Raw genomic sequence first — 11,420 nt, 5'->3', positions numbered from 1 at the left:
TCCTGGAGGAAGTGAATCCACAGCAGGAGGGGCTGATTGCGATGGACACCTGGATCACCTCCTCGGGACCCTGATACTTATTCCCCCAGTTGCTGGGCGTGTTGGCCGGAACTGTCCTTATCACATGGACGCTTTGCTTTGAGGAGCCTGTAAGCCTTTTGAAGGTAGGATCTACATCTTTTGCCTCCTCTGGAGCACCATTTCCCAAAGTGTACGTGTGTGGTTCATGATTAGAGATGGTGCACAGGTGACCATGGTTACTATTCGTTATTATTGCTTTTACATTTCAGGCCTTGTGTAAATTGTCCAGGACTTCACAATTTGCTTTGGACCGGTAAAAAGCATTTTAGAAAATGACTTGATGGCCGATTGGAACATGAAAAGATGCTCAACATTATTCATCGTTAGGGAAATGAAAATCGAGATCACAGTGAGATACTACTCCACACCCACGAAAAATGGCTAGTCTTAAAAAAGCAAAACAAAGTGAAACCCAGGCAGCAACTAGTGCTGGTGAGGATGTGGAGAAATTGGAGCCGCTGTGCACCGCAGGTGGGACTGCAAAATGGTGAAGCCACCGTGAAAACAGGAATGGTGGTTCTTCACAAAATCAAAGCAGAGTATTGCCATATGATCCTGCAATTCTGCTTGTGAGGAGATACACAAAAGAACTGAAAGCAGGGATGTGAACAGGTACACCCATGTTCACAGCACATTATTCAGTTGCTAAGAGGGGAAAACAACCCAAATGTCCATGGGTGGATGAATGATAACATACATACCATGGAATATTGTTCCACCTTCACATGGGGAATGAAGTTCTGACCCATGCCCCTACATGGATGAGCCTGGAAGACATTGTGCTAAGCAAAATATGCCAGTCATCTTTATGGCTCCACTTATGGGAGGTGTCTGGAATAGTCAAATTCAAGGACACAAAAAGTAGATTCAACTCCCAGGGGCTAGGGGCAGGGAGGGGAATGGGGAGTTACTCTTTAATGGGTAAACTTTCAATTTGGGAAGATGAAAAAGTTCTGGAGAGGGATGGTGGGGGCGGTTGCCCAGCGATGTGGACGTACTGAAAGCCACCAAACTTTGTAGTTAAAAATGGTTGCAATGCCAACTTTTATGTTATGTGTATTTTACCACAATAAAAAAATGAGTTGATATTAAAAAAATTAAGTACGGATATTGTGGCCCGAACTGAGGTGACGTGTGAATGCCCAGGTTTGGAAAACACTGGCCCAGCCTCACCTGCAGAGCGGTTTCAGGTTATTTGCATGCAAATGAGAAGCGCTTTTCAATATTCTGAAGTTGCCTTTTCCTTTTATGAATTTCCATTTCTGGGCAAAAACCACTCTGGTAAACAGGCAGGTAGAAAGGGAAGAATTGTGCCATTTGTTGAGAATTTTTGTACTAGTGCTCTATTTTAGTTTATGTTATTCTAACAACACTGTGGTGTAGGGACACACCCCGGTTGCAGGCTGGGCTGGGACACTCGGTTCCACGCCCCCCTGCCCCCACAAGTAAGTGGCTAGACCAGCCTTCCTTCCACACTGGGCAGCCCACCCCCATGCTCTGAGCTCTTTAGGATGCACCTTTGGAACTTTGCATCTGCAGGGCATTAATTTGGAGAAACAAGAATTGGGGACCAAGTGGTACCTAAATGATGGAAGCAAATGTTGTCCTTCACAGCAGAGAACACACACCAAAGCCAGAAACAACACTGAGTCTGCGCTCTTGGCTCTTCTAGTTACTTAAGTTTTGAGCCTGATGTAGTCCTGGCTTTCCCCATGAAAACAGATGCAACCCACCCTCACTGTGGGAAACACAAAGTACAAAGGGGAAAAACCCACCACTGCAAAGCACTTGTCACAGCAAAGCCCAGAAATAACCACAGTTCACACTTTGGTCAATAGATTTCCCATTTTTACTGGGCATACTCACATATACAATGCAGTTTTAAAATACATAGTTTTATCACCTGGTTTACAACAAAATATATTGTGAACATTTTCTCTCTTGCAAGTTAAAATACTTGCAAGGTATGGAGAAAACGTAATTTATTAAGCTCTCTTGTTGGAGAAATTTAGTTAGAATTTTTTTCCAGGGAAGACTCCATCCCCTTTACAATGCATTGAGAAAAAAAGGGGGTGTCCTTGTCTTCTACAACTTTCTATAGATGATAGAAATTTGCCTTTTGGGAACCCTCCTACACTGCTGGTGAGAATGCAAGCTGGTGCAGCCACTCTGGAGAACAGTATGGAGGTTCCTCAAAAAGTTGAAAATAGAGCTACCCTACGACCCAGCAATTGTACTACTGGGTATTTACCCCAAAGATACAAATGTAGTGATTGGAAGGGGCACCTGCACCCCAATGTTCATAGCAGCAATATCCACAGTAGCCAAACTATGGAAAGAGCCCAGATGTCCACTGACAGATGAATGGATAAAGAAAATGTGGTACACACACACGCACGCACGCACACACACACACACACTGGAATATTATGCAGCCATCAAAAAATGAAATCTTGCCATTTGCAGCGATGTGGATGGAACTAGAGGGTATTATGCTAAGTGAAATAAGTCAATCAGAGAAAGACAATTATATGATCTCACTGATGTGTGGAATTTGAGAAACAAGATGAAACCAGAGAGGGAGACAAACCATAAGACTCTTAATCATAGGAAACAAACTGAGGGTTGCTGGAGGGGAGGGTGGATGGATGGGGTAACTGGGTAATGGACATTGGGGGGGTATGTGTTGTAATGAGCACTGGCTATTGTATAAGACTGATGAGTCACAGACCTGTACCCCTGAAGCAAATACATTATATGTTAATTAATTGAATTTAAATTTAAAAAAAAAGAAACTTGCCTTTCAACTTAGCTTTTTAACTTGCTTTTTGGGCCCATCTAATCATCAACCAAGTAATTCATTTTGTTTTCTCCAATATCTCTCCCATTTGCTTCCTCTTTTCTACCCAGTCTCCCTGGTACACACACACATACGCACACTTCTAATACTTCAGCATCCAGTCCCTCACCTCCAGTATCTGCTCTCTGCACTCTTGTCTGCTTTCTTTACAGACTGTTCCTTTCCTTTCTTTTTAAAAATGAGGCCTTGGGGTGCCTGGGTGGCTTAGATGGTTGAGCGTCTGCCTTCGGCTCAGGTCAGGTCCTGGGATCGAGCCCCGCACCGGGCTCCTGGCTGGCTCCGCGGGGAGCCTGCTTCTCCCTCTGCCTCTCCCCCTGCTTGTGTGCTCTCTGTCTCTCTCTCAAAGGAATACATAAAAAAACCTTTAAAAAAATAAAAATGAGGTCTTAATTGATTTTGGTCAACTCTACTCAAAGCCTCAGTTCCACATTAGGAGTAGCCTTTAATAATCTGAAGATAGAATTCAATTGTTAAAGGAAAATAGTAAGAAACCCTTGGTAGAGATACGTGTATCAAGAAATGTAGATCTTGGTCACAGAGTAGATATGACTGACTTTTTTTTAAAAATATTTTATTTATTTATTTGAGAGAAAGGGCAAGACAGAGCATGAACGGCAGGCAGAGGCAGATGGAGGGAGAAGCAGGCTCCCCGCGAAGCAGGGAGCCCGATGTGGGACTCGATCCCAGGACCCTGGGATCAGGACCTGAGCTGAAGGCAGAAGCTGAACCCACTGAGCCACCCAGCAGCCCCTATGGCTGACTTGTTATTTATTTATTTTTCTTCTTCTTTTTTTTAAGATTTTTATTTATTTATTTGAGAGAGAGAGTATGAGAGGGGGGAGGGTCAGAGGGAGAAGCAGACTCCCTTCTGAGCAGGGAGCCCCATGTGGGACTCGATCCCAGGACTCCAGGATCATAACCTGAGCTGAAGGCAGTTTCCCAACCAACTGGGCCACCCAGGCGCCCTAGCTGACTTTTTAAAGAAGTTTTTGGGAGAGGGCAGGGCAGAGGAAAGTAGTTGGTACTTGAAGAAAATGTTAGGGACCATGATAAAAATCCATTCGCTGTTTCAAGGCAACTAACAAATGATCATCTCTCAGTTAGGACACTGGAAGGACAGCCTTTACAGGTTATGAAACTCACATGACAAATATTGCATATGCAAATGTCCATTAACAGTAACTTTGTAGAGCAAGGCAGACGCCAGCTAGCGAGAAAATGGTGCCCGAAGACAGTGTTAATTCTGGAGTCCTGGAGACCAGGAAGTGCTCATCCATCACGTGGCCATCTGAAAGGTAGGGACACTTGGTCATTAAAGGAAATCCCTCCAGCAGTTTATCCTGCCCACGTTGCACATCTCTACCAGCCAAAAATCAGTTGGGACTCAACATTTGATGAGTAGAGCTATGCTTATGGGACCAAGAGTACCAATCACATGGAATTCAGGCTCCCCTGAAAAAAAAAACAACTCTTTCAGCAAAAGTCGCCATAGGCCTACCGTTAACTTGGGTTTTCCCTGGACATGTGCTCTCACACCTGGAAACTTACCCCAGCTGGTGGCACCTTCAATGGCAGGGGTGCCGCAGGACTTGGTTAGGCATCGACGAGGAGGAGACAACACATTTTGGGCCCCAAGTTCCAGGAAGAAAATACAGTCTCCACCCCTCCAGTCATCCCGTTCACACTTACCAAACACCTATCCTGGGCCTGACACAGCCAGGATGCAAGTGGAAAAGCCACAGTCCCCATCTGGGTCAGGGCTCCCCACCTGTACTCAAGTGAAGCATCCTGACCATGTGCAATTTCTAACATCTCCAGGGTCAGAACTCTGAGAGGCCTCTGAACTTGGGGGGACCGAGAAATATGGCTCAGGGCGGGGCAGGGTGAGAACCCTCTCCTCTGGGTCCCTGTCCTTCTCGCTACTGTTTTCCTCAAATCAATAAAAATCTGCAAGGTGAGAGGGTTGGGACCATTCACCAAGGGGTCCATGCGGGGTGGGGGGGGGCCTTGAGGATCCATGAGGAAGTTCCTGAGGAACAAGACGGGGGTGGGGGTCAAGCCTCTGGTGGAATTGAAGGGCAGGAGTTGGGAGTTGTCTGCCTGGAGCTTGTCTGGGTCTCCCTGCCCAAAGGGAAGGAACCCCCAAGAGCACCTCTTGGTGTTTTCTTGTGTAGAAGATTACATACTATAACACGTCAAATAGCCTTGACGTAACTCTCCAGCTGGAAGGTGACATTTCTGAGGCATGAGATATTAGGGACACCAGCGTGACCACCCCATCTGGAGCCCTTGATGCTTTTAGTAAGCAGCCCTTCGGCTGCCAGGATCTAGCAAGCCGTGGGTAAGAGGAGAGACCCCTCCCCCCTCACCAAGTGGCCACAACAACCGAGGAACTTGAAAGGACAAAAGAGGGGACTATGGCTTACCACAGCCCGGTAGGAACGTCTGCCGAAAGCAGTGAAGCTGGCCGCGCCAGCATTTACAAATGGAACATCCCTTGGGCAGCCAGGTGTCATGGGGCACGGACTCACAGTTCCTGGGCAAGAAGGAACAGAGAAGGCGATGCATACGGATTTTAACTCCTGCCTCTTTTCCTCTCCGCCCACCCTGCCCCCTTTAATGGCTTACTCTTTGCGGGAATCATGCTCACAGTTGCGGCCATAGAACGAGGGGGGGCAGGCACAGAAGGACCCCAGCATGCAGGTTCCCCCATTCAGGCAGCAAGTTCTGTTTAACTCCTTACCTGAAATGTAAGGAGAGGTGGCTGAGAGGGTGGGGGGGACTGAAAAGCTAAGCTCCTGGGAGCAAAGGTTAACACAGTGCTGAGGGCTTGGGTTCCCCAGTGCTTGGAGATGTCTAAATCTTGTGAACCGCACAGAACAGCACGCTTGCTTTTTAGTGTGGTTCTGCTACCTGAGCCTCCGAGCAGAGAAAGCTTTTACGTCCTCAGGCCAGGGGTGGTTCCCAGAGCCCTGGGAATCAGGAGGGAAACTTAGTGCATCCCCCGGAGGTCAAGTACACAATGCCGGACTAGGCTCCAGGGCCAAGCCCGGTCCATCCCTCTGCCCAGCTCCAGAATCAGCTTGCCACCCAGGAGAAAGAGCATCAGGAAGAGAGTTAACAGGAAGGACCAGGACGGTGATAGCACGCAGTAGATCTAAGGCAGGTGGGTCTTACTATCCTGGATTCCTAACGACGGCACAAACTGGGAAGACCGGTGACGGACTGCAGGCTCCTCCCGGGACCGAACGCTGTCATCTCTTAAGGGAGGCTCTCTCCTGGCAAGTTCACGGTGACCCAAGCCTAAATGACAAAAATCAACCGGTGGGCTCAGGATTTCAGGCCCGGTGACAATTGCTGCTGATCAAAATGACAAAAAGTCTCTCACCAGCAACCAATTCCAGTTCAAACGCTTTGGAAATGGCCATGATCAGAATCACACTGGGAAGACGAAATCAGACACCCGTTAGCAAAACAAGGCAAATAAAACCTTTTGCGTTAACAGAGTTAACACCTGGGTCTTCCCAGCACAAGGACAAGACCACAGACCACTAGGGAGAAATTGTAGAGTCCTCCTTTCTTTCTCCTTCCTTTCTTTTCAAATGGCTAACTCATGTAACAACATCAAGAAACACGATGAGAATAAAAATCACCTAAAAGGCAATTCTTTTCCATCTGTATCATGACTTCTTAGGCTCTGTCCTCCTAGAGCCATAATTTTAAGTAGGCATAAATCTTTTAGCTTCGATTTCACAGAACGCATATTCTGCTGTCAGATTTCATATAAGAATTTAAAAATGACTGCATGACATTCTCTGTAATCAGTGAATCACATTTTACAAACGATTTCATTTAAACCGGCCATTTGAAAGATTTTCAGGTTAAAACAAATCCCGCCTATAACTCTTCACAGTTTTGCAAATACTGAATCTATGCCTTGAAACTTCTCAGGAGCAGATTTTTAATCTGGTTGTTGATACTGATCTTTTCTTACCCAAGAGAGGAAAACGCTAGTCATCTATCTCCCAGGCCGCGCCATTAACCCCATTGAAAATGTTAAAAAAACCAACGGCAAAGCTGGACGGAACTCTGTTAAGTGTGAAGTTCTGGGTCTTTAGGAAAAAAACAGCATCCCTGAAGTTCACATTCAGGATAGGTTCATACCTGCAAGAGAAGCGCTCCATTTTTCTGCGGTCCATAGCTCCTAACAGGTTAAGGGGGAAAAAAGGTCCTCATGGCTTTCATTCATGGTCGTTGCTAAAACACCCAAAGGAAAACATGAATTTCCTGAAGTGAAAATGGGAATTCAGAAAGAAGAGTGTCCCCGATGAGAAATACGCTTTCCCCAGAAGGTCTTAGGAAGAGCAGGAGCCAGGATGTCTGGGAGACTGGGGGCTCACCACCCAGCTGGGTCCTAAGGAATGCTTTGACCTTAGCTGGGGAGCCAGCCCGGCCCTGGCCTCTCCTTTCTCAACAGCCACGCCAGCGGTGGGGAGGGCCTGCAGGAGGGCGGGAGGGGGGGGAGTGGGCGGAGACCTACGCCCATCACCCTGCGGAGCCTCTCCCGGGCTGAGGTGAGGGCGGTGAAGACCTGGGACAAAGTGGGATGGAAAAGGCGGGGTCTTGTTAAACTGGTTAACTAGCCCAAATGCCTCTATCATTGGTTGCCTCTTAGAAAAAAAAAAAAAAATCAGATTTACTCTTAAAAAAAAAAAAAGCAAATCAATTGTTCTGTGCAGTTGGTGATTCCAGATTGGAGGAGCGGGTAGAAAGTGATTGCTTTTTTTTATTTTTAAGGATTTTATTTATTTGCGAGAGGGAGTGAGAGAGAGAGAGAGAGAGAGAGAGCGCATGAGCGGGGGGGGGGGGCAGGGGCGGAGGGAGAGGGAGAAGCCGGCTCTCCATCGAGCAGGGAGCAGGGAGCAGGGAGCAGGGAGCCAGACTGGGGGCTCGATCCCAGGACCCTGGGATGATGACCTGAGCCAAAGGCAGACCCTTTAACCGACTGAGCCATCCAGGCGCCCCCAAAATGATTGCTTTAATTAGGAAACCCTCAACACCACCGAAAAGTCTCATCTCAGGGAGTTTGATACTTTATTGCCAAGTTTTACTTGAATTTCATCTTCGTTTTTCCCAAAAAAAGGCGTGTTGAGCCTGGTGCTCGGTCCTGAGTGTCCTCAGGTGGCTGAGTTGGGTGTCTCCACCAGCGGGAGGACAAAGACTAGGAAGCTCTCAGAGGGGAAGTTCAGGGTCACCAGGGGATCCCAGGGGCTCCTGACCCCCTGTGAGTGAGTGAGTGTAAATTCCAGGCGGGCCGGAATTGCAAGTGGAGGCTCCGCCTGGCTCCCCAAGACACCGGAATGAACCCCCTATTCTGGGTCCTGTGTTACCCCTACGAGTGGTTATTTGGTGGTTCCTGGGAGCCCCCTGAGGCTGCCGCTGGAGAGGCGTGTCCCTGAGTCGGAGTCCCCACCTACCATCTTGGCGCTCCAGATGATGTAATTCGCCCCAAATCATGAGTAGTTCCAGATATCATTTAATTCTAATTTCTGAAGGAAAAGCCTGTCGTTTACCCACTGCTGCGGGGCATACGGGTGTGAGGCTTTTCTGTGCTATTTTTTTTTTTAAAGATTTTATTTATTTACTTGACAGAGAGCAGGAGAGCACAGGCAGGGGGAGCGGCAGAGGGAGAGGGAGACGGAGATGGAGAAGCAGGCTCCCCGCTGAGCAGGGAGCCCGACTGGGGGCTCGATCCCAGGACCCTGGGATCATGACCCGAGCCGAACGCAGTCGCTTAACCGACTGAACCACCCAGGTGCCCCTCTGTGCCATTTTCACCCATCTCTGTCCATCGAGGTCACCCCGTGGCAGAAAGGACCGGGCAGCATCGGGGCCACTTCAGGCTCAGTGTCCCCCATGCGCAGACCACGGGCCACAGGTGCTGAGAGGAGCCCTTAATGGCTTCCACACCTGCATCTTGGGGGAATTAAATTTAAAATAATTTTTACTGAGGAGTAGGGCCCCATCAGAGCAATGGTGGGGTGCAGCCCATTTACTTTACTATAGAAGCAGCCGGCTGTTGGGTTCCTGCTGAGCTTCAGCTCCCGGTGTGGCCTTTTGACTTGTTAAAAGCTTCAGGTGGCATGCTGAGTTGCATCGGGAACGGGGAGCTTAGCTAGAAGCTCTTGGAAGCTGGATGCGGGGGAGGGCAGTGTCTAGGAAAAGGCTAACCACCCAGCCCTAGGAACTGCAAAGAAGCAGAGTGCAAAGAAAGTCAGTACAGGCACGCCTCCTGCTATCGCGCGCTTCGCTGTATTGCACTCTGCAGATACTGCTTTCTTTTGTTTTTGTTTTGTTTTGTACAAATTGAAGGTCTGTGGCAATCCTGCGTTGGCCACTGGTTCCCCTGTCTTCTCCCTCTCCTCGGGCCTCCCAGTCCCCGAGAGACACCAATATTGAAATGAAGCCAATTAATAACCCTACGGCGACCTCGAAGTGTTCAAGGGAAAGGAAGAGTCGCATGTCTTTCCCTTTAATCAAAAGCTAGAAATGGGGGTGCCTGGGTGGCTCAGTCGTTGAGCGTCTGCCTTCGGCTCAGGTCATGATCCGAGGGTCCTGGGATCGAGCCCCACATCGAGCTCCCCGCTCCACGGGGAGCCTGCTTCTCCCTCTCCCACTCCCCCTGCCTGTGTTCCCTCTCTCGCTGTATCTCTCTGTCAAATAAATAAAATCTTTAAAAAAACAAAAAGCCACAAAAGCTAGAAATGATGAAGCTTGGTGAGGAAGGCACGTCCAAAGCCGAGACGGGCTGCGAGCGAAGCCTCCCCTGCCCAACAGTTAGCCACGCTGTGAATGCAAAGGCAAAGTTCTTGAAGGAAATGAAAAGTGGGTCTCCAGTGGACACACAAAGATAAGAAAGCGACACAGCCTTATTGCTGAGAGAGAGAAAGATTTCCTAGCGAGCAAATTCCTAGCAATGGAATCGCGTGGTTGAAGGGTAGACATGCACAAATCATTTTCCAAGAAGGCTGCACCAGTCTCTACATATCCCCCACTTCTGCTCCCCCACCCCACATCCCTCTCCTAACCAGCTGGCTGCAAAAAGCCTCTTAAGTTTTACTAATTCTGTATGTAAAAAGAGTATCTCATTATTTGGATTTATACTGTTGCCCAGGGTTTATTGGATCTTGTATTTCTTTCTCCATGAGCTGGCAGGTAGTTCTTGGAGGGAACTTGAACTGGCTTCTTTCTTGCCATTTGCTCTGGGAAGCCCTTCCCCAGCTTCTGGTTAGCCCAGAGCCCTGGCCTGGCACCCACTGCTGGAGTTCACCTTATCTTATCAACACTGTATTGTAAACTGCTTGTTTTCCTGTCTTTCACCAACCCTTCCCCCTGTGCCTTCTCCCCACAGACTAGGAGGTCCAGAAACCTGGTGTGCCAGAATTTCACCTTCCCCAGCCTCCCGTCCCGTGTCTGCCGGTGCTAATCTGACCCCATCTGCCCCACCTCTGGCTGATGGAAATGTCGTTTTAGCCTCCATTTCTCAAAGTGGGGGTGGGACGAGGGCAAGGTCTTTGAGAGGCACCACAGGCAAACAACTCGCTTTCCCTATCGAGAGCCAGAAGATACGACAAAGAATGCCCCTCCCCCCAACAATCCAGGAGAGAAAAAGAAATCCTGCGTGCTACAAACCTCGCCCATTCTGGGTAACTTCTTCAGGAGAGTTCACCGTACAGAAGACAAGATAATCTTGATGTACTTACTGGAAAAGTCTGACTGAGACTTTTAGACGTGGCTATGGTTTAGAATTCTTTCCCACCAAAACAGTTCTTCTAATCAAATTCAACAAATATTTACTGACTGGCTATTCTGTGCTGAGCACAGTGGGGGAGATGGGATCTCCGAGACTGGGGCTCCCGCTCCCTAACCACCCCCTCCTTCTGCCGTAAGACAAGCCCAGAAATCTATGCCAAGTGCCGTTTTACTTTTATCAAAACTCTGCTGATGGGGAGGGAGCGGTCACTTCCTGAGGCCCTGCTGACCAAGTCATGGCTCCAGCAGAGAGCTGGTTTCACAAGACCTGGAGAATCTCATTTAAAAGTGCTTCTTAAGTGGATTTTGTATGTGATTGCATCCGGGCATTCTTCACAGCTCTTGATGGTTTTGAAATGGATTAAGAGCAAGTGGAAGTCCAAGGCTGAAATGCAAATCCCAAATCGTATCAGAAATCAATTACAGTGAGGCTTCCTGGATGCAAATGGCCCCGGGAAACTTTGAAGTGTGCCCCATTCTGGAGACAGCCCCCAGGCTGCCCTTCTGAGCTGCGGCCACCACCGTGCTAATCAGTGGATGTTGTGTTAACCCACTGAGTTTGTGAGAATTTGTTACCCAGCAATATAGAATGAATGCAAACACTTTGGAACTTTTTTTTTAATTGAAGTTAAATTTTAAGTTTATGCACTCATAAAAATGTACAAAT

The 11,420-nt window shown here is 48.2% G+C and overlaps 1 protein-coding gene across 1 annotated transcript; it reads right to left on the bottom strand.

Annotated features, from left to right (window-relative positions):
* Window positions 1-1,932: 1,932 nt before the first annotated feature.
* Window positions 1,933-10,837, bottom strand: CRIPTO (cripto, EGF-CFC family member). Its single transcript, XM_025885624.2, has 7 exons — window positions 10,634-10,837; window positions 7,106-7,198; window positions 6,330-6,382; window positions 6,119-6,244; window positions 5,570-5,684; window positions 5,368-5,477; window positions 1,933-4,229 (listed from the first exon to the last, which is right to left on the bottom strand). Exons 2-7 carry the CDS (start codon window positions 7,138-7,140, stop codon window positions 4,114-4,116), a joined length of 555 nt encoding a protein of 184 aa, XP_025741409.1. The 5' UTR covers window positions 7,141-7,198; window positions 10,634-10,837; the 3' UTR covers window positions 1,933-4,113.
* Window positions 10,838-11,420: the final 583 nt, after the last annotated feature.

This window comes from Callorhinus ursinus, unplaced genomic scaffold (assembly GCF_003265705.2).
Source record: "Callorhinus ursinus isolate GAN/ISIS: 27379988/994484 unplaced genomic scaffold, GSC_fseal_2.0 scaffold15, whole genome shotgun sequence".
NCBI classification, from domain to species: domain Eukaryota; kingdom Metazoa; phylum Chordata; class Mammalia; order Carnivora; family Otariidae; genus Callorhinus; species Callorhinus ursinus.
The sequence above is the reverse complement of the archived record's forward strand: the minus strand, read 5'-3'. Positions and strand labels throughout refer to the sequence as shown.

Bases quoted from the DNA above. Each gene is read 5' to 3' on its own strand.
- CRIPTO (XM_025885624.2), bottom strand. From the start codon at position 7,140: ATGGACCGCAGAAAAATGGAGCGCTTCTCTTGCAG. The intron at 6,383-7,105 runs GTATGAACCTAT...TCGTCTTCCCAG, and splicing joins ATGGAGCGCTTCTCTTGCAG to TGTGATTCTGATCATGGCCA. The intron at 6,245-6,329 runs GTGAGAGACTTT...TTTGTCATTTAG, and splicing joins TGAACTGGAATTGGTTGCTG to GCTTGGGTCACCGTGAACTT.